The sequence below is a fragment of the Erpetoichthys calabaricus genome, chromosome 8 (assembly GCF_900747795.2).
Source record: "Erpetoichthys calabaricus chromosome 8, fErpCal1.3, whole genome shotgun sequence".
Taxonomy (NCBI): Eukaryota; Metazoa; Chordata; class Cladistia; order Polypteriformes; family Polypteridae; genus Erpetoichthys; species Erpetoichthys calabaricus.
In genome coordinates, this window is record NC_041401.2 from 98,685,482 (window position 1) to 98,713,067 (window position 27,586).

At 36.2% G+C, this 27,586-nt stretch overlaps 1 protein-coding gene across 1 annotated transcript; it reads left to right on the top strand.

The window, feature by feature from the left end:
* The first annotated feature begins 647 nt into the window (after nt 1-647).
* On the top strand, nt 648-20,286 carry LOC114655858 (uroplakin-3b-like). Its single transcript, XM_028807133.2, has 6 exons — nt 648-814; nt 11,166-11,330; nt 11,939-12,140; nt 15,901-15,983; nt 16,848-16,977; nt 18,097-20,286. The coding sequence occupies exons 1-6, from the start codon at nt 736-738 to the stop codon at nt 18,212-18,214; spliced, it is 777 nt and encodes a 258-aa protein (XP_028662966.1). The 5' UTR covers nt 648-735; the 3' UTR covers nt 18,215-20,286.
* The last annotated feature ends 7,300 nt before the right edge of the window (nt 20,287-27,586 follow it).

Sequence of the window (27,586 nt, forward strand, 5' to 3'; positions counted from 1 at the left end):
CCATACTAAACTGAATTCCGGATGTTTTGAGTTACAAAAATAAAGTTATTTAATGCAAAGGTTATATATAAAGATGGATTAAAAAAATAGAAAAACAACTAAAAACTGTTTAATATGTATTTATTTTCCATTTTAAGAATGGAGGAGATTTTGAATCTTTCCTAGCGGTATCGGGTGCAAATAACTCTTTTATGATCAATGCAGGGATGCAAATGCAAATTTTAACATAGGCCTACTGTACATGAAAACACAAGTACGCGGAGAAAAGCTTTATAAACAACGGGAGCATGAACAAAACCCACACAGGGCTAAGAGATTCTAACTTCAGTGCTATCAGTGCTAACCACTGTTGAGTATCTATGATTGTTTAAATAAAAGTTGAATTTAAAAGAGTAATAACAATGTTAGAGATGCTGATGTGGAATCGAATGTATCCAGAGGAAAATTTTCTTAAACTTTCAATGCAATGGTTCAGCACAGGCATACGTAATATAGAGTGCTCTAGGCTGGATTGTGACGAAGGGGCTTTAGCAATGCGAACAGAGCAACCTGGGTGGAGTTCGTGCGTGCAGAGTTTGGGGGCGGTGGACAGAAGACAGGTGCGTCTCTAAGGGGTGTGGCGGACTATTGATGTAACGAACTGCGCAAGCACCTGGGCAGGTCCGCTTCTTCAGATGCGCCTGCCGTTTCGATGATCATTGTTTTGTTAAGGCTTGGACTCGTGGTGACTACTTTATGCACTCGAAATCGCACATGGATCTGTTCGTTTGGACCCTCTTAGCCCTACTGCCTGTGGGCCTCGTCACAGCACAAAGTAAGCAAATGTTTTATTTTGTTTTTCATTCGCAAAATTGTTGCTAAAGTGTTTAAGGAACACAATTTCATGTTGATAAATTTGTTTATATGAAACCAAGATTAAAATCGTGGTTTAAATAATAATCTATTCCACTGACTTGGAAAAGAAATCACGTCTTACTTGCTTGCATTTTTTATATTCCATCGATTATTGAATTAAAAGCAAGTTAGTAACGGGGGGCAGCAATATTTTTTAAAACAATCTCATTCTTGTTCTCAGTATAATTGCATGCAATTCGCTGTGCAGTGTTGTAGGATGGGAAAGCTGTACAATGTATTAACTTTGCATGGCGATTTTTTTCTAAGCTCATTGGGATAATGCACTCCAGGCAAAAGTCGATATAGGACAAAAATAGTTTCAGTCATCTTTAATGTAAATTATGCTATTTACAAGGGTAAACTATACAGTGACGTTCAAAACCAGATCACATAAGTGAACATGGCAAAAGAAAAATGGTCTTGCAATGACAAATGTGAAGAGACATTTAGGGGTTGTAAATGATGATAAATTCTTGTTTTATAACAAAACAGAATTTTTTTCATGTTCACGTGAAAGTGCATAATTCTAACATTTATACTCCCAAATGAAATATTCATTTTATAATTACAAAATACGCCTACATTTTAAGAAAGCATCATACCCAACCAGTCTGGGTTGGGTGCTTTAAGTGTCACTGAAACACGCCTCAGTAATTATTTTGTATCATCTGCCAACAGTTTTAACTCATTACTTCCAAAATTACTCAACAACTTTGAAAGTATCTAATTTTCCATACATAAATGTTATTTTCCCAATTTGTTTGTTCCACTTTACAAACATGTAGTAAGAAAAAATACATATATTTTTTGAGCACAGTTACCAAGAAAGAAGTAGGATAAGCAGTTTAACTTTTGAGATTTAAGAATTTTTTCACAAGCAAAGGTAGGCTTTGCCTGCAGCCCTTAACTGTGGAATGATAAAATCACAATAGATACATAGCAAAAGTACTAAATCAATTTCTTAATTGCACTATTTTCATAGTCATCAAAAAAACAAAACATTTTCAAACATGCCTTATTCAGTTCATGTTCACAAGCAGGCCTGTGCTGACAGAATGGTATAGAAGGAAGGAAACAAATTTAGACAAATATTCATTCCCATGGATACACCCACACTCACACAAGGCCAGTTTAGAATTGACAGTTAATCTAACAAGCATATTGGTGACATGGGAGGAAAACCATTGTAAATGGATGAAGCCTGTCACAGATATGGGGAAAGTGTTGAAATCCTTGCAGACAGCTCCCTGGGGGTGAGATTCAAATTCAGGATATTGGAGGGAGTAAAGCAATACTTACCCATAACAACTGTTTCACTATGTCACCAAAGTCAAGTCAAGTTGGGGAGCATGCACTGATGCAGTGCATTGCCGCACCCACTACATGATGAAACAACTCAGGATCCCGGTTTGCAACCTCCCCAGGCAAACAAGCAGGTCCAGTCCCACCCTACAGAAATGACCCTGTATCTGCTGCAGCCAGGTGTTACGTGGGCAACCCTTTGGCCTGGTCCAGCCACTTGGGTCCCCAACAATGAGGATCTTACAAGCCTGATTACTCTCAGGTAAATGCGCCATATGGCCGTAGTGCCGTAACTGACGCTCCCTCACAATGCAGGTAATGTGCCTCATTCGGGACTCCATGAGCAACTGCTCATTCGACACAAAGTCAAACCAACGGTACCCAAGGATTTTCCGGAGAAACACAGTACCAAAGGAGTCCAGTCTTCATCTCAGGTCACTGGATAGCGTCCATGTCTCGCAACCATATAGCAAGACAGGAAGCACCAGGACTCTAAAGACTTGGACGTTTGTCCTTTTACATAGATATCGGGTGCGCCACACACCCCTTTCCAGTGACCTCATGAGCTGCCATTCCTCTCCCAATCCATCTACTGACTTCAGAGTCACCATCGACGTGAATGTCACTGCCAAGGTAAGCAAACCTCTCGACAAGGTCTTCACCAACAGATGACCCATAGCCACTGAGCAATCATTAATTTAACATTCCAAACCACAGAAAAAAAAATTATATTAGATAAAAATTGTAGGCTAAGTGTAAATTAGGCCTCAAGTCTTTGTACATATTGGCACATGCTTTAATAGAAATGTGTAAAACAACCTTATCTGAATTATACATTGAGTTATATTAACAACAATGTACAAATGTAATTGGTGGTGTCTATGCATTATAGGCAGTTGGGGCACTGCCTCTCATTCACAGTAGATGGCACTTCTGTTTACAAAATAAGTAAGTAGTAAACTCACCTCAATAATTTAACTTATTGTTAAAATATTTATAGCAACATAATTACATTTTTCCCATTTGTCATGATATGCTTAGTGCAATTTCCTATTTAGATAAATATTTCTTTTTTCATTATGTGAAATTTTCTTTGGACCCAGGTCATCTAGCCTGTTTCTAAGTTGCTTGACCCTTGGACCCTGTAGTGGTCCGTTCATACTTTGCTAATGTGTATGCATGTGCAGTCTGAATTTTTAAGTTCCATCTTTGAGACAAAAGGTTAGTGTCCTTTCCTAAGTGACCCATTAATTGATCATTCGTGATGCATTTTCAAGGTTGTGTGAACTTGTACATCAAGCTATTTTGCAGTAATTGTCTTCATTATCATGAATCATGTTAAATACTTACAATATGACTTAGCACTTTGCCAATTGAGCAAAAAAATGAAAATTTATGAATATTCATTTTCATATCCTCTTTTCAGTGTTCAGTAATTGATGTTGATGTTGAGATATCCTCGAAAACTGTCCTTACATGGTTGTACTGTATGACAATGTTGATAGATTTCCTTTTCTGTGAGTTTTTTTCTTTTATGGCATGATTTGGTTGACATTTAATCATCAGTGATGCTGGTAGCCTTATACAGTGTGAAACTAGGTCTTTCCCATGCATCATCAAACAAGGTTTACTGGTGGCCATCTCTGTCCTTCTGACAGTGCTGCTGTTGTTTAATTCTTCTTAGTTTGTACCATCCAGCTCTCATTATCTTTTCTATGCCACATAGTGGCAAAGCCAGAAATTGCAGAGTGGTGGGGCGGCTGGAAATGGCTGCGTATTTAAACCATAAGCCATTTTAAAATTTTAAAAATTTTGTAGTATGGAGGCAAGTTTGGCAGTCTTTCTTGCAGTTTAGCATGACTCGATACATTCACAATCTATGTAAGGTTAAGAGGGACAAAATCAGCTCAAATGATTGCCTACACATTCATGCCCTTGGTTCCATTTTATACTGCTTACTTCGGGTTAGAGAATATCTTGTCTGCACTCATCTACTCTAACTTAAGCCAGGGCCGACTGACAAACATACCCAGACCAATGGATTTAAGCAGAGGAGTATGTCTAAGAAGTCCTGCTCTTTAAGTGCTTGATTATCTATCTATCTCTCTTTCTCTCTTGAATTCTTAAAATACATACAGTATACACACACACATTCTCATTCTGCACATCTTTTTGAAAAGGGATTGCAACCTGCTTGCCATGTTTCTCTCTCTGTTTCTCTCTCTGTCTCTCCACACCAGGTCCATGTGACATCAACAGAATTTTCATGCCAAAAACACCATTGAATACAACAAAAATAACAATTTGTTTGAGAAACTAAAAAGTCAGAATTTGTTGCAGAAAATGTAATGGCCCTATTTATTTGATAAGCTGGCACAAAGATTAATGTATGAATTATAACTGCATTGACAGAAAATTGAACACACTGTTGACTAAGGACCATGAGAAAATACAACTGATTATTATTGCTGTGCATTTTACAACACTAAATATTTTACAATACAACTATTAATGAATAGTTTTCTCTTATTTTCAACCTTGCAACAACACATTATATACAATACTAGCAGCTGCACTTGGTATTGTCCTAGTAAGTAACTTTATGTTTTGATCCTTTGTCTGTTAGTCTGCCTTCCATCTGTTCTAATATTTCACTTGAAGTGAACCACCAGGTGGCACTGTCCTTAAAATTCACTGTAGTAAAAAGGGATACAAAACAACAGAAGTCCCCTAAGGGTCAAAATGCAGGGTTCCAAAGTAGTTAACAGTCTTCTCCTGACAAAGTGGGATTTGTGTGCCAAATGTTGCTGAGATTGGATCAAGGGTGTGGAATTGCAGAAGAAAAAACACATACACATTGAGTTTTATGAATTAGATGATTTGTGTTATACTTTTCATACGGGTGGGCTGGTGCCCTGCCCGGGGATTTGTTCCTGCCTTGCGCCCTGTGTTGGCTGGGATTGGCTCCAGCAGACCACCGTCACCCTGTGTTAGGATATAGCGGGTTGGATACTGACTGACTGACTGACTGACTTTTCATATGTCGTGTGAAGACATTATAAAATAACTTCATTCACCAGTTTGGTCAAACTTTTATATTAAATGTGTTCACAATAAGGAAAAATAAATAAAGTATACCCTTTGTAATTTCATTAATGTCATTATGGCAACAAAGAACATTTTCATTTGCACATTTAGAGCTTCAGTCATACTACCAAGGTACTAACTCAAAATTGCTATGATGTCAGTATGCATAGCCTACACAAGTTATTCAGACATGTTTCTTTGCCCATAATGTATTATTAATCATTTTAATTTCAGCACATCTCTGATTAAAAATTATTTATATTATCGCACCCAACTGAAATTAGGTCTCCTGTGAACTGAAGAATAAACCCTCAAACTAGAATTCCAAAACACTAAATGAAGGTATAATAGAACCAGTTGTAAAGGAACTCCTTGCAAGATTAATAAGGAAGTGAGAAGTTTTGAGGTAAGGCAAGTTATACTTACTAATCATTTTGCTGGAGAGTGGCAACTTGTTGCATGTTGGGTAGAACATGCAGGTAAGGATTTCACTGTACTCTGCACAACGGACAAAAGTGACACTATAAGCCTAAGATCAGTAACATACACAAAATCACTTTACCAGTAGCTAATCTTGGAAACATGTTTGAATCTTGTGTTTCATTACTTTTTGTAAATAAGTCAAAAGGATCCATCTGTCAAGATGCACTCTCAAGAATTTAAAATAACCGATCAATAGATTTTAAGCCTGTTCCAGCTAAACACCTGTTAGATAAGCATGCAGGTGATGCAGGTAGCAGGGATAGTAGCAGAGACTAATGAAGTCTGAAAGCAGGCATTTACATTTCTCTGTGATGTAGCCCCTTTTATGCAGCACAACATGTTATCTTTTTCATATTATCTTGTGTTCTTAGTACCTGACAACTTTTAAAGTAATTAGTAATTCCACATTCTATGATAAAAATTTTGGTAGCAGCTCAGTTATGTGGCAAAGCCCATTAGACCACCAAACAGCCCTGTCAATGTATACAACCATGCATGAATTTTGCTGTGCAGAACAAAATCAGTCAAAAGTCTATGGAATTACAAACTGTCTATTGGAAAAAATGCTAGAGTCTCCATGGCAAACAGTAAAAGTTAAAGTCAACAGGTCTTAACATTTCAGCCATCCACTTGAAAGAAAGAAAAAAATGATTTTTGAAATATATATATATTACAATATACATATATATTACAATATGTATATATTACAATATCGAAAGTAAAGCAAACACAGAAAACCCCAACTCGCCCCAAAAAGAAAACAATACTTACTTCATACTGTATGTCAAATAAGAAGAATCATTATCTTCAGGTTTACAAATTGTCTCATGAACACACCATTTTTGCTCAAAAGAATTCACATTTGCAGTCATTCTGTAGAATTTAGATTCCAAATACACCTTAGCTTTTACAAGTCCATGAAATATTCTCATCATGTCACATTATTTATTTGATTTCACTTGCTCTTTTCTGGATTTATAAATGACCGGCTTGGCCTGTCCAATAAAGAAATTACCAACCTGACATTCATCTTGACTTTTCTAAGAAAGAAAGAAAGAAAGAAAGAAAGAAAGAAAGAAAGATGGCCAGTGGTTCTTTGTGTGCCTATGTTATAATAATAAGTGAAGATACCATTGTTACTGGTGCCCTGCCCAGGGATTTGTTCCTGCCTTGCACCCTGTGTTGGTTGGGATTGGCTCCAGCAGACTCCCGTGACCCTGTGTTAGGATATAGCGGGTTGGATACTGACTGACTGACTGACTGGCCATTGCAATAAGACCTATTCCAGTCCATTACTGGATGCAAGTATCTCCAGCCACACACATATACACACACACACATACAAACACACGCACACACTGAGACAAACAGAATATCGAAACAGCAGTCTATCTACTGTATGACTGTCCTATGTTCTATGTGACAATGGTAGAAATTAGAGACACCACACAGAAGGAACTTCAGGCAGGAATTAAACTTTGAGCATAAGAGCTCTGAAATGGCAATCCTAACATTTGAGCCACAGTGTCATAAAAATATGAGAAATTTGACAAATGAGAGAAGACCATTCAGTCCCTCAAACTAATATGTTTAGCTAATAACTAAACAGTCCCGATATCAAATCCGGAGACTCCTTAAAGGTTCTTAAATTTCTGCTTCAACTATATGTCTTGGTAGTTTCTTCCAGATTCCCACAACTCTTTGTGTTATTAACAATCTGAATATTACATTAATATGATATGCTACCCTGTCCATTGTTGGTTCCTGCCTTGTGAAAAATCCTACCAGGATAGATTCTGGACTTCTGAAACTCTGAAATGGATTGTGTAGTTTTGAGATGATTACATTGTGTTGCTTTCTGGGTTGTTTATATGTAACCCATTTCAGTTTTGACTCTTAATGATTTTACAACAGAATAAGTCAGTTCAGAGAATGAATGAATAATTCCATAATGTAAAAGCCACAAAATAAAAATAAAGTTTAGTTGAGAGTTTTAAAGGCAAACTTTGGAACAGCAATAAGAATGGTGTTAGGTGCTCGTTTTCTCATAGGTTTATGGAATATTGGTGTTGGCTGTTTTGTCAGTAGCAGATTTTCAGAAATAATCCAGTATTTGAAAAAAAGCCACTAAAGTTAAGCTAAATAAGGTGAAGTTTAGTTACTTGGGTCCAAATCAGGAATTTATCTGCCACACTTGAACTGTTTATGGTATGTTGTAGAAAGACCATTAGACAGATACTTACAGTAATCCAAATGAAATCATGTAATGTCATGATGAAGGATGTAGTGACAGATGATGCAATATTATTCAAGTGGTAAATGTCTTGACTACAACAGAGATATCTAAATGCAAATTTTGACAAATGTTAAGCATAGCACCAAGGCATTTTACAGACATGATGGGATGATTAAGTAGTCTCCAATATATAATAAGAAGTAGTTTAGCCTGCTGATTTGGTTTTGAGATCCAACAAGAAATAGTTGTGTATTGCTCAGAGTTTAGTTAAAAAATGTATCTGGTAGAATCAGATGATAACTTCTTCTATATCCTCTGTACAGGCAGGAAGGATGTTCATTAGGGATGGACAGATCAATACCACAGTAATTGATACTTCGATGCTCAAACCGTACTCATGTGGTATCGAGTACAGTTAAAAAATACTGTTTGCTATTTTTTTTTTGTAAGATACTATATAGTAGCAACATTCCTACAGTGGCATAGGATGTAGTAAAAAACTTTCAGCTCATACATACTGAAATGAGCAGACACACTTTGATGCATGATTGCCATAAAACCACACCCCTTGCACAAGCACAAACTGTGTACAGCAATGGCAGACCGAAAGCATAGCATTGTATAATGCTACTTTCAAAGGTGGAAAATAATACAACCGCCCAATGCAGTATTTGTGAGGAAGAGGAGCAGTATAGTAATCGAATAAGCAGCCTATTTTAACATTTAAAATGCACAGATGCTGACGAAGAGACAGGTGTTTGTAAAACATCAAAAAGATGTAAATCTGAAGCACAGTGATTTAGCTGCAAAGAGGCACAGATATGTTATCCAGGTAACTGTGCTGCTAGAAGGGTTATGTAAAATGGGTTTAATCAAGACTTTTTAGCTGAGTTTAACATTTTGCTGTTTACCTCTCATTACTTATGAAGCACAAAACCCTTTGTTGTCCTAATGGAGGACACGGAAAGCATCACTGTTATAGCATGTTGTCACAGGTTCTGTCCGTTTTGTTTTTCTTTCTAATTAAAATGAAGTGGACAGTATAACCAATATCCATAAATGAATACAGTAATGTTAAATAGTCTAACACTATGCAAAATACTTAATAGCTATGCCTAATTTGAAAATGAAAACTTTCACTGAAATTAGATTTTTCTGTCCGAAAAATTAAGTGTCAGAGTAAATATTAATATAAATTTTAGTTACAGTATTTTGCAGTCCGAAGACATGCAGGTTAGGTGGACTGACAATGTTAAATTGGACCCTGATGTGTATGTGTGTGTGTTCATCCTGTGATGGGCTGTCACCCTGTCTAGGGATTATTCCTGCCTTGCACCCGCAGAAACAAAATAGGATTAAGTGTAAAAATGCCAATGTTACTTTTTCTGAATGCAAATTTGAAAGTTAAATGTAAAGCTAATATGACAAAGTATTTCTTGATAAAACAGAAGGGCAGAATATAATAGAAAATGCAAATGTGGGAATATTATTTTTTTGCAAACGTTAGTGTTCTAAGGGGATCAAGTTTAAGTACTTTCATGAAGTGATTGCCCGTTTTACATGTATTAAACAAATAACCAAATCTTTAGGAAAATGTAAAAGTTCATATTATCTTTATTACATTTGTATGTTCATTCTGGGTAGCATGGTGATGCAGCAGTAATGCTGCTGCCTTGCAGTAAGGAGACAGGTTTGCATGTTCTCCCTGTGTTTGAGTAGATTTCCTTCCACAGTCCAAAGATGTGCACTTTAGATGAATTGACAATGTTACATTGGCTGTGGTGTGTGTTTGTTGTATTTGCCCTGCAATGGATGGGAAACCTGTCCAGGGTTTCCTCCTGCCTTGTGCCCTATGGTAGTTGGGATAGGCTCCGGCAAAAAAATTACATGACATGTTCATTATATTTGTAATATATTTGTTATAGTGACCTTGATGCTGTGTTGTGATATTAGTTTATTTAAATACAGGCTGACCAATTAAGATTAGCTGTTATAAAACACTATCATCATTCCAAAACAAATTTCTATCCTCTTACAAACTACTTAGTATGGGTATCAAAAATACTAACGCATAGAATACTTTTATCCAGATCAGTTTCAAAAGTAGTAGTATCGTCCATCCCTAATGTTCACTTCGACGTAGGGCTCACCAGTATATGAGTGAAACTTGAAGCCATAGTACAAGTATGAACATGTTGAGCTGTGAAGCAAGCAGTGAAATGAGGAGGACATCACAAGTCAAAAATCCAAACTATAATTCACAATAAAAAAAAAGAAAGACAGCCCATATTTTGGAAAACCAATTCTTAATTTATTGCTTGAAGTAAATTTCTACATTTATTCAAGAAGTATATTTATAAGCACTTAATTTGTTAAAATACTTAAAGTTTATGCTGTTCTGCTGTATCTGTGCAGTGCAGTGACTTTTAAGCAATAGTTTCCAGTTAATCAGCACACCTTGCTCAATTTGTGACTCTGAGCAAATTACTAATCCTGTCTGTACCGTATCTAAATTTTGTTTTAAATGTCCTCACCTTGTCAATTACTTTGTGTACATAATAATAATAATAGTACATCCTGTGATGCACAGGTTTTATTCTCCCATGGTTGTTTATTACCTGGTAATGAACCTTCTGGGCTATGATCCATCTCTTATAACCCTGAAATGGAATGAACAAGTTCATGGATAGATGGATAAAATAACATCTAATGGGTAACACTAATTATTATTATAATAATATAGCTAGATATTTGGTTTCCTTAGGAATATCTTAATGTACAAGTGAGTCACTATGAATAGTAAATTTACTAGAGCTGCAGAGATTATCTATGGGTAGTCAATTGTGAAGTACATGTACAGTATGTGCTTTAGAGTATCGTCCACATCAATATTTGCTCAAGTTTGTGTACTTGCATGCCCTACCTGGGTGTTTTTACAAACAGGACTATAGCTCTTTTACCAAAAGCAGGATTTCTTAAAGAAAGGCAAGTAGGTAATGTGTACAAAATACTTTGCAATATCCTTTTTTAAAGAACTTATTCTGAGCCTCAGTAAAGCGTACATTACTGTAAACAGAACAGACACTTTGACAAATGTATGTCTATAAAACTTATGCTTTGAAATGTGCCTATTTCATCATTTGCTATTTTTTTGCATTTACAGTTTCACAGTCTACCTACCTTCCACAAGTCACAGGCTCTAATGTTGCAGGGCGAATTACTTCAACAACCTTCACACTTGCACAGCCTGTATGTTACTTCGATTTTCAGTCTCTGGGGTGCACTTCAACATGTGAGGTTTGGCTGGTAGCGGCCAAAAGTGCAGCAGGTGAGTACCATCTGATACTGAATGCTTTGAAAACTAGACAATTATGTGTGATGACGCAGATTTGAAGTTTATGTCAGTACCTTTTAATTTTCATTAATCTTGACTATCCTGACTATCTTCTACTATATAACAATATTGAAAAGGGTTAATGTAAGCAAAGCTATTTAGTTTAAGATGATACATTTTACTCATCATTATGGTTGTAAAATCATTCGTACTGCTGACTCATAGTCCAAGGAGACTGGTTTTGAATACCAGACTTGTCAATGTCTTTGTGCAGTTTGTATGGTCTCCTCGTATCTTCATGGGTTGTTCTTTGAGTAATCCAGCTTTCTTCCTATTTTCTAAAAACATATGTTAGGTTAATTGGACTCTTTAAATTGTCCTGGTGTGAAGGAATGTGTGTGTGAAAGTGGGTCCCAGTGCCCCATTCGGATATGAGTTCTGTAATTCAAGGGATAATGCAGAGGTTGTGTCCAGATCAAGCAACTCTATAACTGAATTATACATGTTTTAAAGGGATACATTTATGCAGAGTTACATATAGGGTTTTTTTTTGTTCGTTTTCCATTCTTGGTGTTCTAACAAGTTCTTCTTTTTATTAACAGAAAAAAACTTGTATGACAGTGAGAAAACAACCCAGTCAGTTACTATGATGACCTCAAAACTTGACATTTTTTATGTGGGAAGCCAGTCTGCCTATGCTTGTAACCAGACAAATAATGGCCAAAGAGTGGTTAGAGTTGGACAAAATGTTGACTGCGTAAGCAACACATGCAATGGACCTCTTCCTATGGGCTCTACAGTAAAGTAAGGAAAGGGTTTTGAGGGAAAAAAATACAGTAATTTGTTTGGAGACATTGTTTAACATCCAAATGCAATGTTATTAATTAAATCTGTAAAATATTTCACAGAATGCATAGCTGAATTTTGTTACAGGGGTGGGAAGAAAAAAAGTAGCTCTGAAATTGTTTCTAACATGAATAATTAACTGGGGTATTTCCCAAAGTATCCTAACTAAAGTAGCAGTTTAAATCCCTGTAATCTTCATGCTTACTGACCTACTTGTTAATCACTGAGTGCTTCTTAAACTGGATAATTCTTGCACCCAACTTCGCAGTAGACAGTAGTCATCAAACACAGCACATTAAATTTACGTCATGATGAGTAATAGTAATAATAGTAACATTGATAATGATACTATATTTTATTTATATAGCTTCTTCCCATTTGCAAAGCCCTGCACTATTAAAAAGGAACATAAGCACAGAAAAAGGTCAGATAAATAATATTATTTAATATTAGACATTAAACACTAAATCAAAGATAAATACTGTAAATGAGACAAAGTTGGCATAAGAAGTAAAAAATATTTTCTGAAAATGTAGAATGCTAAGATAATGGGTAAGTTTATCAAAGATTTTACATGAGTGTGAAGGAACTTAACACCAGTGAGAAGATCTTGCAAAAGTTTGACTTAGGGCCACTTTGTCAATAAAAAATTGTGAGTTTCTCTTATGCTTTTCTCACTAGTCTCTCACCAAGCTCTTTCATCCTTTTCTCAAAGGCCTCACCAATCTTCTCACAAGACACCTTTGAGAAAAGGATGAAAGGGACTGGTGGGAACAGCAGGAGAGAAACTCTCACCATTCACAATGGAGAAACTGACCCTCTGTATTTAGGCTTCGGTGACCTGGAGGGATCACCCTCGATGTCTGACGCAAGCGCCCCTTCAGTAGTACAAACGACACCTATTTTTGCATAAACTGCGAACATACTAAACATACTTGTTAACCTCCCCTCTTTTTTCTTCTAGCTTCTCTGTACAATCAATTGCAATTCAGAAAACAGCTGCATCAAAGTAAAATTAGCTGTAACCTTAGAACTCGGATTGTTCAGAACTTTTAAAGAATGTAACAATTTATCTACAGAATATAATATAATTTGCAAATACATTACAACAATTCTTGAAAATTATATCAAGTATTATAACAGAAAATTGTTTATTGTTTCTTATCCTAGCTCTGGAACTTTGTGTTTTATATAGTTATCTTTTATTTGATTTTTAATGTCGATACAAGTTTGTATCCACGGTTAATTTATTTGATAATTTTCTGTGCTTTGATTATATCTTATATCCTTTGGAATACTTGTGAAGAGCTTTGCACATAGAAAAGGCACTATTTAAATAAAATTAATTAATATTAACTACCATGACAATGAATTTAATCTAAAAAATCTGCAAAGCAGTTGTACTATTTCTTAAAAGGTGATGCTGTATACAATGTTACCGGTGTGCCTCATTCTTAATAATAGAAGTCAGGCATGTCTTGAACCCGAGTGAAAATAGACAATATAATTTTTGACTCAAATCTACAAATTGGGGCGGCACGGTGGTGCAGTGGGTAGCGCTGCTGCCTCGCAGTTGGGAGACCTGGGGACCTGGGTTCGCTTCCCGGGTCCTCCCTGTGTGGAGTTTGCATGTTCTCCCCGTGTCTGCGTGGGTTTCCTCCGGGCGCTCCGGTTTCCTCCCACAGTCCACAGACATGCAGGTTAGGTGGATTGGCGATTCTAAATTGGCCCTAGTGTGTGCTTGGTGTGTGGGTGTGTTTGTGTGTGTCCTGCGGTGGGTTGGCACCCTGCCCAGGATTGGTTCCTGCCTTGTGCCCTGTGTTGGCTGGGATTGGCTCCAGCAGACCCCCGTGACCCTGTGTTCGGATTCAGCGGGTTGGAAAATGGATGGATGGATGGATCTACAAATTGATATGTATAGGAATGAGTTAGGCAATTGAGGTGCAAGGTGTATTGTAAAGCAGATTTCATCTAAAACTGCTAGCTGTAAGCAGCATGACTTCAAAGATGGCTGTTCCTCCAGAAAGAAAGCTACTCTATGAGGATAAAGAGTAAGATGAAGGTAGCGCATGCACTTATAAGAGTGAAGATTAAAAGTGTTAAAATGAGAGACATGACAACCTTTAAAAATGTATTGTTTAATGTCACAAATCCAAATAGCAGTAATCAAAAAGGAATTCAAAATGAATGCAATATTTGAGCAAAGCAAAAGCAAAGGCGCCATAGAAGTCATTACATAAAAAAGTGTCTAAAAAATAAGGCAAAATATCAGATACATAGTCCTGCGGTGGGTTGGCACCCTGCCCGGGATTGGTTCCTGTGTTGGCTGGGATTGGCTCCAGCAGACCCCCGTGACCCTGTGTTCGGATTCAGCGGGTTGGAAAATGGATGGATGGGCGGCACGGTGGCGCAGTGGGTAGCGCTGCTGCCTCGCAGTTGGGTGATCTGGGGACCTGGGTTCGCTTCCCGGGTCCTCCCTGCGTGGAGTTTGCATGTTCTCCCCGTGTCTGCGTGGGTTTCCTCCGGGCGCTCCGGTTTCCTCCCACAGTCCAAAGACATGCAGGTTAGGTGGACTGGCGATCCAAAATTGGCCCTAGTGTGTGCTTGGTGTGTGGGTGTGTTTGTGTGTGTGCTGCGGTGGGTTGGCACCCTGCCTGGGATTGGTTCCTGCCTTGTGCCCTGTGTTGGCTAGGATTGGCTCCAGCAGACCCCCGTGACCCTGTGTTCGGATTCAGCGGGTTGGAAAATGGATGGATGGATGGATCAGATACATATAAAAAAAATCAGAAAAACATTTAAGACTTTTGCAAAGGTAACATAATCTGCACTAAGAGCCCATCAGCCCTGGAGCTACTGTGCATTAAATGAAATGTTACACAGTTAAGAAAAGTGATTTTTAAACAAAAAGAGAACTGCTTTTATGCCATAATGAATGTTCATACTTCATGGACCGGTACACCTCCAAATGTATTTTCCATCCATCCATTTTCCAACCCGCTGAATCCGAACACAGGGTCACGGGGGTCTGCCGGAGCCAATCCCAGCCAACACAGGGCACAAGGCAGGGAACCAATCCTGGGCAGGGTGCCAACCCACCGCAGCAAATGTATTTTATCTAGTTTAAATATTATTGTCTGCATATTTTAAAAGTGCAATATTATGGCACATCTGTTTAGTTTAATTTTTGGTTAAGCTGAGTTTCTTTGGTAGAAAAATGCTCAGCCTTAATATTGTCGTATATGAGAGAAGAAATGTGTAACATCTGCTCTTTTGCATTTATATTTGCATTTATTCAATTAGAAGATGCTTTTATCCAAAGCATCTTATTAAAGAGGTCATCATAATCAAATGAACATCAGTCTGGGGAATGGTTTTGAATCTGGTGCTATGGGACAAGGTTACAAAAATGATCATCACAAGTTAAGAGCTTAAACCAGACAGAACAAACAAAAGACTGGTTAATCTTTCCTTAGATACAAGATCATCAAAACTATTATCAATTAGACATATATTTTTTGCCGTCCATGTTCATGGAGTCTAATTTATATAAGGTAGATCCTGAAATGTTATTTTGGAGAATCTAAGTGAATAGGATTCCCAGGCTTGTTGGGCTGAATAGCCTATTCTCGTCAAAATTGTTCTAATGTTGTAATTCACCTTGCCGAAAGAATGAAAAGTTAAAGTAATTTACTTGTCTCTTGTTTTTTCCCCATTATAGTGTGAAATATTTTGTTGTAAACCCAATCACCAATAATGTTGTCAGTGAGACACCATGGTCAACAAACATCAATCTTCTATCACGTAAGCACCTTTTATTATCTTTCTTTACTGATTTAAGTACATCTGTTTGTTAGTAAAGAGTGTGTACAGTAGTAGCCATTACATTGGAAATTTTATTCACTATGGCAAAACAATAACAAAATTTGAATGGATTTACCATTTAGAGTAGGGGCTTTCAACCTTTTTCACCCTGTTTACCCCTTGTCAAGTTTTTGAAAGTAAATTTACTCCCACTGTGTTTGTTCAGTAATTTAAGTTTATACTTCTAACATAATGGAGCACTCAATAAAGGCAAAATTTTAAGATACTGTTTTTAACATTATTATTATAAGGTCACATAATAATAAGAGCACATAATAATGCAATTTCATTTATTTAAAAGCAACTAATGATGGGCAGATACCAGTATATCAGAACACAAACAGAGTCAATGAAAACATTAATTAGTGAGATGCTTGTTCTTACTTTTTACATATGATTTCGATTATTCTTGGAGCAGTTGGCAACTAATCGAGATCTTTGTGACAAAATTTATCCCCAGTTGGGAATCACTGATTTTGAATATCAAGTGGAAGTTTATTTAGCTCTTTTTTAATTAAACCCAAGGAATATTTTGTTTTGTTACATTTACCAGTATTTAGGCCAGAAACATCAAAAGTGAAAAATATGTTTTACTAAAGAAGTAAAAATTGAAAATAGGTCTGAAAGGAAGCAGAATTCTACCATTCCCTGATATTCAGAAAAGTAGACGAGAAACTGTTGAATATTTATCTTTACTTAGCTCTTTTGGTTATGCCTCAGCCAAGTAAGGTAGATTGATATAGCATTTGTAGAAACCATTCTTGTGACTTACTTTGTTGTGTTTCTGGTTCTAATCCTCTACAGCAACGGATCCTGCAACTATTGACACATGGTTTGGAAAGCGGTCTGCAGGAATGGTAGTCATCACAGCTATCCTGTCCACTCTGACGGCAATCCTGCTCTTACTGCTCCTGATCATGTTCTGCTCAACCTTGTCAGTCCCATATCTTTTTGTTTGCTGTTTGTTTTAGATAAGTGCATAAAGAACATGCTGTGCTAATGTTGTGCACTGGCTGAGTGCTATATTGTATGAGTGTTGAGTTTTTAAGATGCATTGTAATATTGGTTTATCCTTTAAAATTATTCTTTTGAATAATTACACACATTCAGGATTTATCTTTTACTGTTCTTAAAAGGTAAAAACAGATAAGTTTATAGTTATATACACAGTTCACAAATTTGAGCAGTGTTATTCAGTACAGTAATGAAGATCATCCACCCAGGCCACCATTAGAAGGAGAAACACATTTTTTTGCTTTGTTAACAAGTATGAAGCATGCAAAATATGAAGGAAATTATACAGTATTAGGGTAAGCCAATTCATACTATCATAAAGGGGGTAACAATGATTTTAGATAAAAAAACATTAATAATGAAAGTTAATATTTCATAATTTGGTCAAACTTAAAAAACATTTCTTAAAGACTAATTTACAGAGGGACCTTATCTCCAAAATGATAAAAATAACCATTGCTCTGATTCTTTTTCCAAGAATAGATTAATAGCCTTGACTTTATCCTTTTGATTTCTCTGGGTAATGTTTATATGAGTTTTCATTGTTACCCCATTTCCCCTAATGCTTGGGTAGGCAGAATAAATGTATATACTCTAAACTGGGCTGGTATAACTGAGTGTAAATGTGTATAAATGTGACCTGAGGTAAACTGTGTATGCAATGTTAAAGGGATAGTGGTCATTATGAAAGGGGCATACAAATAGAAGATTGTTTCAAAGATGTCCATCTAGGGTTCTATACGATGCAATTTGGTATACTAATTAAGGTTTAATCAAAAAATAAAGAGACCAAATTTCCCTTGTTGTCTCTCTGAGCAAAGTATTTCACTAGCTGCATTCTAATTAGAACCTGCAGTCCTATAAAACAAATTATGCTGTACTGTACATGAATAGAATACATTATAAAAACTTAAAGGCATGCATGGCAGAAAATCATCCATCTTTATTTTATGAGCATCAATTACTGTACTTCGTTTTTTTTAAAGCACATAAAAGAATATTTTCAAAATCAATCACTATATTTTTCTTTATGTTACAGAAGAACTGAAGACCCGAATCTCATCAAGAGCCCCATTAACCAGGATCCTTACAAGATCAAGCGTTATGACACTCATCATGTGCGCTCTTCCACATATGAAAGCAAATTTCCTCAATGAGATGTGATGAATCCTGTTCCTGTTCACGTGCTGGCCTGCCTCGAACTGTCAGTTAGCTAAACCTCTTGTGAACACTTGGCAAATCCCTAAAGTCTTCCCGATACATGTTTTAAGTGGCCTGATGGGAGAACTTAGAACTACAGCATAAACTTTGCAAAATCATCATGACCTATATTATGCAAGCTTGCAGCTGGGTAAAGGACTTGCTTAATAAGTGCTGGAAAAAAAGCAATGCTTCACTTTAACAACAAATTTATATCCAACGTCTTAAAATTATGAAAATGTCTGACTAAACCTGCTCTGCAGCACCACCTTCCCTTGAACAATGTGTCTCCAAAGCTATCCAAGATACTCAATGAAACAGATTCACTCTTTAAACTAGCTCTAATTCATTTTTTTGTTCTGTTTTATAACATATCAGAAGCCAATCTGAAGCACAGCAGCATTTGTCTCCAGATGACAAAATATGTAACTGCTGCAGTGCAATTCATATTTAAAAACTCAATATGTTCAAATATTCTTAACCAACCAAAAGGATCAAAGATATTGAAAAGTCTACAAGCATTTGCCATATGTCAGAACTGACTAATTATGAAGCACAGAAGGAAGCTGTCATCAATGTCTAAAAATGATTGTCTCCAAAATTACTTTTAAGAGTATTAGGCACCATGCCAAATTTCTTCTTAACAAGTTATGTTCTGTCTGTTTCTGTATATCACTTTGGAATTGGAACATCTGCTACGTTTAAAAAATGAGCATAAAATGTTGACCACATTCTGAAGCAGGAAAAATCAATACCTTAACCCATAATCTTGACATCACAAAATAGTGAAAATAGATATGATCTAGAAAACACAGACTGAATATCTAGCTATGCATATCCGTACATACATTTATATAATCTGTCAATTTGTCACTATACATCTAAAGGGCCATTATGATTTGGACAAGAGTATGCCTAAACATCAGTGTGAAGGGTGTTCAAAATTCCAACAATGGGCACAAAACATATTTTAGCGTTCCATATACTTTTATTTAGTAGTGGGTCACTAATTTGTTGGCTATATAGATTCACTCCATTACATTATGACCCATATCTCATTTTTGTTTCAAAAGGCAAAGTTAACAGACAAAAACAACTGACACATAAGCAGCAACCAGACAAATGTGGCTGCCTTGATCGGTGCCATCTTGTGGTTATACATATGCAGTGTATATTGCCAAACATTTATTATTTCTTCTATCTTATGATGCTAGGATATAAACAATGTATTCTATGTCCTAATACTGCTTATATAATGATCGGCTTTAATGTACATTGTCTAGAAATTGTCAATTTGTTTACATTAGTGAAACAACTGCATGGGTTGCAGATTATTTTAAAAAATATATCAGAACTATCAGGATCAAAGTTCGGTCTGAGCAAATTGTGACCAATTTTGTATTTCTTAATCATAGTCATCCATCTGTGTTGGGTTCTGTCATAGAATTTACAAATGCCTATCAAATCAAATAAAAATTGCAAAATAGCTAATTTTTCCTTGTTCTATCACACACACTGAATGACTGACTAATCTCTTAATGTCAGCCTTCATCTTTCAATATATTTGCCTTTCGCGCACCTTCTGCCATTAAAACCTGTCATGTTCTCTAGCTCCCTAAACTCCCTGTGACCTCTATACAATATCTTGTCTGAATTGCCCTCTCTGGCACACACCCCAATGAAGTCTAAACAGATTAAATGTTTTGTTATAAACTTAATTTTTTATTTAGTGTAGAATTTATTTTCCTTAGAGGCTTTGTATTTAACTTTCTTATTTAGTAGTAAATAAAACTTAAATTTGTCTTTTGAAGCTGCTTATTGAGATGTTTTCTTTAATTATTAATTAATTGTACAGGGTTAGACTAACATCTAGCATTTTTAATGAGATGTGTTCAACAGTGTTGCAGTACATAATCCCAACATATTTATTAAAAATGTAACTTAATATATCAATAGGCATCCTGGCTGTCTATAATAACATCTAAATGTATATTACATTTAATGTAATAAAGCTGGAATAATTGCAAAAGCCTCTTTCATTGTCACCACTCAACAGATTTGGATGAAGTTGGAAATGGCAATTTTGCTATAATGGAATTATAAAATGCAGTGTTTTAAGGGTGCACCTAGATTGAACACTATATCTCTAGCTGAAGCATAATTTTTCTGAACTCTGTGGTTCCAGTGCAGGGTTATGGGGGCTCTAGAGTCTAGCAGTATTTAACGCAAGGTATACCAATGCAGGACTGTTTACCTATGCTATCTAAGTCATTTAAAATGTACAGCATTGAAATATGTGAGGAAACCCAGAGAAAGCACACGAAAAGACAGTGACTAAGTTGGTAATTAAACACAAAAGCAGGCCAATTTAGACTTAACTAGCCTGGATTGCACATTTTTGGGATGAGTAAGAATACTGGAGTACCTGAAGAAAAGAGGTTAGACACTGAGAGAATGAACACAATTCTACAGAGAATATGAAAGGATTGCACTCAGATCCCTGAGATTATGAGGCCATAACAGGAATACTGTATAGCATATTATAGAAAAGCACTGCATATCACCCTACCTTGAGCATCAAAATAAATACTCGCATGGCTTAACCAAATTCTAGAATCTGTTGTTTTAAGTATTTAGGTTTTAAGATGTTTGTATTACTTGAAGTGCATTTTTCATTTACTTTTACATTTTTAAATAATAACTAGCTATATCACAACTACTATAATGTTTATACACATACTGTATTTCATTCTTAAATTAAGTGAAATATATGGTCACAAAGCCAAAACTGTGCAACATAATACAATAAAGTACATAATGTTTCTTAATAATTTATGAGAGAAATTGCATTTGCACTACTTACAGGTCATGTAGTGACATCGTAGCAAATATTGATGACTGTCACTGCTCACACTTTAAAGGCATAGTAGCTGTAGGTATTATAAATGTTCTACTCGAATGTTTTAAAAAATAACCAAGGCAAAAAGAGGCATTCAACAAAAACTATATTGTAAAATATGCCTGCTTTGAATATCTAGTAGGAAGTGAAGAGGCCCATACATACAATGACTTTGGCATATCTACACCAACAGGACATGACCAGTTTCTTTCACTGCTTTGCCTTTATTTTGTTCCACTTGTCTTCCAGCTTCTTCCACAATTGTAGCAGGTTTCTTTGCCATAACTTTGTCGCCAACTGTCTTTCAGAGATTCTCAGTTGGGTTTGGATCAAGACTCTGGGCTAGCAATTTCATTACTTTGATATTGTCTGCATCTAAGAATTGCTTCACCCATTTTGCAGTGTGGCAAGTGGCATTGTCATGCATAAAATTGGGTGGCTGATTGGGTGATTCTTGCAGGGAGGGAACTGCAGGTTGCTGAAGGAGGTTCGGATACACATTAGCATTCACCTTGTCATGCAGGTACATGAGAGACATGACTCCTGAGCACATCCCCACACCGTGACACTTCCTCCTCTAAACTTTACAGACTTCTTCACACACTTTGGGTTCACACTTTTCCCACTTGGACACTGAACATAACATTTCTCCTATTTGAACCAACTAAATTAAACTTGCTTTCATTGTTGAAATGAACTTTGGACCAGTTCTCCTCACTCCACACAACATGCTCCTCAGCAAAATCTGTTCTAACTTTATTATTCTTCTTGTTGTTGAAAGGCGTGCTCACTGTGGAGTGGGACTTCAGTCCCAATTCTCTCAGATGGTGAAACACTGCGCTGTATGTAGAGCCAAATTATTGTCCTGTTCAGCTCTGAACTGTTGAGTAATTTCAACTGTGTTGTCTGTTTCCCTACAGAGTCTCTGTATCATCCTGTTTTCTTGTGCACATGTTTTACGTGGATGACCAAATTTGTTTGGAACTTGAATGACTTTGTTCCTTTGTACAGCTTCAATATTCCAGAAATTAAGCCCTTGGAATGATCAGTTTCTTTTCCAACAGCTAAGAGGGTCATCCCATTAGCCCTAATCTGAACACCCTGATGTTGTAGCGTTTCAGTTACCCTCGAGGGGCTCACCATCTTGCAAAATGCATACCAATGTTGACTAGTCAATAGGTGTTGTCTGGTATTTCTAGACATGCCAGATTAGAACCAGCTGTTAACTAGTACAACTCGCTCTCTAATTTTGATTGCTGACCTTTTTCAATTATCTTGTTTAAATCTTTCATTTTCTTTTGCAGAATAATTTTCACTGATGAAATATGATTACAATATGTCTCTTCATTTCATGTTGAGTTAACATTTGATTTGAACAAGAAGTGACTTAGTAAATTACAAAAATGTAATTTGTTCTCTAATTATGATTGCTAGCATAGACAGATACCACGAAAATAATTTAGTTTTACTGTCCAAATATATGTAAGCATTGTGATGTAGACCCTGTGGAAGTGAAAAAGGGATTCATTGGATTTAAAAATACTGTAAACTATTTTGCCCGAAGAGTGAATATTATAATCAGTCATGGTTTGGATGAAATTATGTCCAGCCATCTCTTTTTCTACAATCAAAAATACAGAAGCATGCTTCTTGACTATTGGACTTTGAAGCTTTCCGAAGCTGGCGCTTTTCATTTACAATTGACCAGTTACCTCAGTGTGGCACTTACTGTAAATATTTGCAAAAGTCATATATATGTATATAATAAAAGGGCTATAAGATATTCAGATTCATTAAAACAGACAATGTCTGTCTAGTTTCCCATCAACTATGCTTAGTTATCGTCGAAGCCTGTTTAATGTAATATACTCACCCGCCAAGTCAAATATCCCAGAGATTTTATTATCCTTGGATGCAGAAAAAGCATTTGATATGATTGAATGGAACTACCTTTTCACTACATTGGAGAAATTTGGGTTTGGCCCAAACATTTGTGCATGGATTAAACTACTGTATACCAATACAGGAGCTTCAGTTTGTATTAACAACATTAATTCAGACTACTTTAAACTAGAACGTGGTACCAGACAAGGATGCCCCTTGTCACCACTACTTTTTGCAATCGCTATTGAGCCACTGGTGGTTCACTTTCGAAATGCTTATGAGATAAAGGGGATTATCAGAGAAGGACTTGAACAGAAAATTTCTTTATATGCAGATGATATGGTACTGTATATATCAGACCCACAAAATACTGTGCCTGCAGGCCTAACAGCACTAGCAGAATTCCAAAAGATTTCTGGTCTCAGAATTAATTTGACTAAAAGTGTGCTCTTTCCAGTGAATTCTCAAGCACACAATATTAGATTGGACACCTTCCCTTTTATCATCGCAGATCAGTTCAAATATCTGGGGGTAAACATCACAAGTAAACATAAAGCCCTTTATCAACAAAATTTTGCTGTCTGTATGGAAAAAATCAAGCAAGACTTGTATAGATGGTCAACCCTTCATCTCACTTTAGCTGGAAGAATTAACATTGTTAAGATGAATATCCTCACTAAGCTTCTCTTTTTATTTCACAATATTCCAATATACATCAATAAATCGTTCTTTAAGAAATTAGATTCAACCATAACCACATTTATTTGGAATTCAAAACATCCATGTATCCAAAGAGCAACCCTACAAAGGCCAAAGGCAGAAGGTGGCATGGCTCTGCCTAACTTTCAATTTTATTACTGGGCAGCAAACATATAACATATAAAAACCTGCACATTGACACAAATAGATGAACATATGCAGGCTTGGTCTGCAATAGAAATAGAATCCTGCAGTTCATCTTTATATTCCTTGCTTTGCGCCCCAATAAATGCAAATTATCGCCAATATACTAATAACCCAATAGTGCTTCACTCACTCAGAATATGGAACCAATGTAGGAAACATTTTAAGATAGAGAATCTTTTATCGGTGGCACCACTGCACGAGAACCACCTTTTTCAACCATTACAAACATATGCAGTTTTTAATGTCTGGAAAACATCTGGAATTAAATCACTTAGAGATCTGTACATAGACAACGTCTTTGCATCCTATGAACAATTACATTCTAAATTTAACTTTCCACTATTTTCAAATTAAAACCTTTGTTAAACAGAACCTGCGCAATTTCCCTCATCTCCCACCTCCCTCTATGCTGGAAAAATACTCATCAGTTTCAAGGACTTAGACAGCATTTCTGCAATATATAAAACCATTTTACAGTCCCTCCCTTTCAAAGATCCAAGAGGACAATGGGAAAAGGATCTCTCCCTCAACATATCAGAAAAGGAGTTGAAGGGAGCAATGCAGAGAATTTACTCGAGCTCTATACAGTGCATTCGGAAAGTATTCACAGCACATCACTTTTTCCACCTTTTGTTATGTTACAGCCTTATTCCAAAATGGATGAAATTCATTTTTTTCCTCAGAATTCTACACACAACACCCCATAATGACAACGTGAAAAAAGTTTACTTGAGGTTTTTGCAAATTTATTAAAAATAAAAAAACTGAGAAAACACATGTACATAAGTATTCACAGCCTTTGCTCAATACTTTGTCGATGCACCTTTGGCAGCAATTACAGCCTCAAGTGTTTTTCAATATGATGCCACAAGCTTGGCACACCTATCCTTGGCCAGTTTCGCTCATTCCTCTTTGCAGCACCTCTCAAGCTCCATCAGGTTGGATGGGAAGTGTCAGTGCACAGCCATTTTAAGATATCTCCAGAGATATTCAATCGGATTCAAGTCTGAGCTCTGGCTGGGCCACTCAGGGACATTCACAGAGTTGTCCTGAAGCCACTCCTTTGATATCTTGGCTGTGTGCTTAGGGTTGTTGTCCTGCTGAAAGATGAACCGTCGCCCCAGTCTGAGGTCAAGAGCGCTCTCTTTCTCAGGGGTGGGGGTTGATTTGTTTTCAATCCTATTCTTGTAAAATTGATGTATTTGTATGGAATGTTGTGTGATTTCAATAAAATCAATAAAAATGTAAAAAAAAACAAAAAAATATATATGCTTAGTTACAGCCAAAGGACATATGGAAGTACAAATGTCATATGAACAAAATGAAATTATTAAGGCAGCTGCTTGATGTTCTTAATGTATCTCACAAAAGTAAGACAGATGACTAATTTAAAATAATATACAGCAGCTCATGATCTAATGTGAAAAAAATTGCAAAATACATTCTTGTATCAGTCCTTGATGAACTGGCTCTCCATTTGGGGTTTGTTCCTTCTTTGCACCCCAGTTAAAGGTTTTGAGAATTTGATGTTTTATTATGTAATGTGAACATAATTATTTTATCAATCAAGATCCTGCCCACTCTCATTAACTTTCATCAACTGTTTGTTTGCTACTGCCTAGCTTTAGTTCTCTTTCATGTAGCATCAGGAGAGCTTTCAGTCTGTTCCCATTAGTCATTCCAACGTATAATACGTATTTTACCAGCACTCACAATAAGAGTTTATTACATGCAATTAAGACACCACTTTCACAGACAACAGCAATCACAACTGCCAAGGCAAAAAAAAAAAAAAACATTTTACTTTAGCTCATCTGAATTATCCACCTCATTGTCCAGGTTAAGGCAGAACACTTTCAATGCAAGAGTGTGACCTCAGTGGGTGATGAGCTGCCATAGCCATGAGAAGGAGAAGCCTGAGTATTTTGCAACTCCCTAATAATCTTTTTATCGGGAGCTGCTAAAAACACTGCACTGCTCATTGAGGTTAAGTATTAGTTGCTGAGAGCAGGTTTTTGTTTTTTAAATTTATTTTAAAAAGAGAAATAGCATTTTTTTTGTAATTTTACATCATTTGCATGTAGCCTTTCCACCAGAGAAATGAATGAAATTCATTCTCTAAACTGCTGGTTAAGGCATTCATCTGCACCAGGCCTTAGATTTTTTTTAACAAGCTGCAGATAAGACACATTTCTGAAGTATTCACACGTGCTGTCTATATTTTTTATATTGCTCAATAACCTAGATCACAGCCCTGTATTACAATATGTAGGCTTAGAAAATAAATGCCTTGCAAAATTTTCTGTGTCTGCTGTAATTGTTTTAAAGTGCTTGTATGTGTGTTTGAGGAGTTATTGTTTTCTGTCATAATATTTCTATATTTCTTGAGCTACTGTAAATGTTAAATCTCCCATATTAGGACAAATAAAGATCTATCTATCTATCTATCTATCTATCTATCTATCTATCTATCTATCTATCTATCACATGACTCAGCAATGTGGCGTTTGCTGTAGTTGGATCTTAGGTTTAGGGAACTCTTACAACATATCTTTTAAAAAATATTTTTGACTTAGTCTGACTATACAATACTGCTTGTTAAGCATGCCAGGTTCTGTAACAGTACAATTTCAGGAATGTTATATATTACGTTTTCTTCATTATTCTGGCTTTTATGTAAGATTTGTTTTTCCAGTGTGGGCACCCTGTTCAGGTTCTCATTATTAACCAGAAGGTGATACTCTCTCATATTTTTATGTTGTTTTATCTGGCAGAAAAACCCTGCCTGCAAAGAAGAATAATTTTTCCTGTCATTGTTCAGTAGTGGTCATTCTGTTCCTGTAAAGTCCAGCAAGTGTTGTCTAGGAAGTCTTTTGAACATTTTTATTCCTAAGCAGTTTTCATTATGTGTTGTACCTGAGTTTTCAGTTCAGTATCTTTTACTTTTTGCAATTTTTTGCATAATGTACAGTATTAGAGATAGTTTTGAAAGATACATCCAGTTTTATATGTGATTATCTTTGCTGCATAGCCTCAGAAAGTGCTTAGTGACATGATTGCCTGTTAGGTTGACTGCTCACTTTCATAGACAGAGAATGTGCTGTGGAATTATGTGTAATTATATATTTTATTGTAATTTGTTGTATTTAAATAATTATGTGTTTGATTTTTACACAGTTTCAATTGGTTTGTGTCTTTAAATGTTCTGCTGGTCCATATTCTTTGCAGGTGAGCCCCAACAGTTGGGACCACCTTGGCTTCACCACTCCTGGACCTTCCCTAAGGTTATTTATACTGACAGAAAAGGCTCAGAAGTAGGAATCATTTGTGTTCGGTGTAGTTATTGTAAGTATTACTTTTGCTGTCTAGATATACTGTTTTGTTTTTTCAATTCTTTCTCTGCTGTCTTACAGGATTATTCTTTTGGCTTTTGTATTGGGACTTGTTTGCTTAGGAGTGCCATTTAGACATTTCCATTGTGTCTGTTTTTGCACTTTTGATCTTTTCTTTGTATTTTTGATATTTTTGTAATAAATCTTTAATTTATAAAGATTCTTTGTTGCCTTTTTGCACACAACCTGGGGGTTGTTGTAATTTTTGTTGTATTTCAGCTGTGGCTCCTCCCCTTGGAAGGAATGCA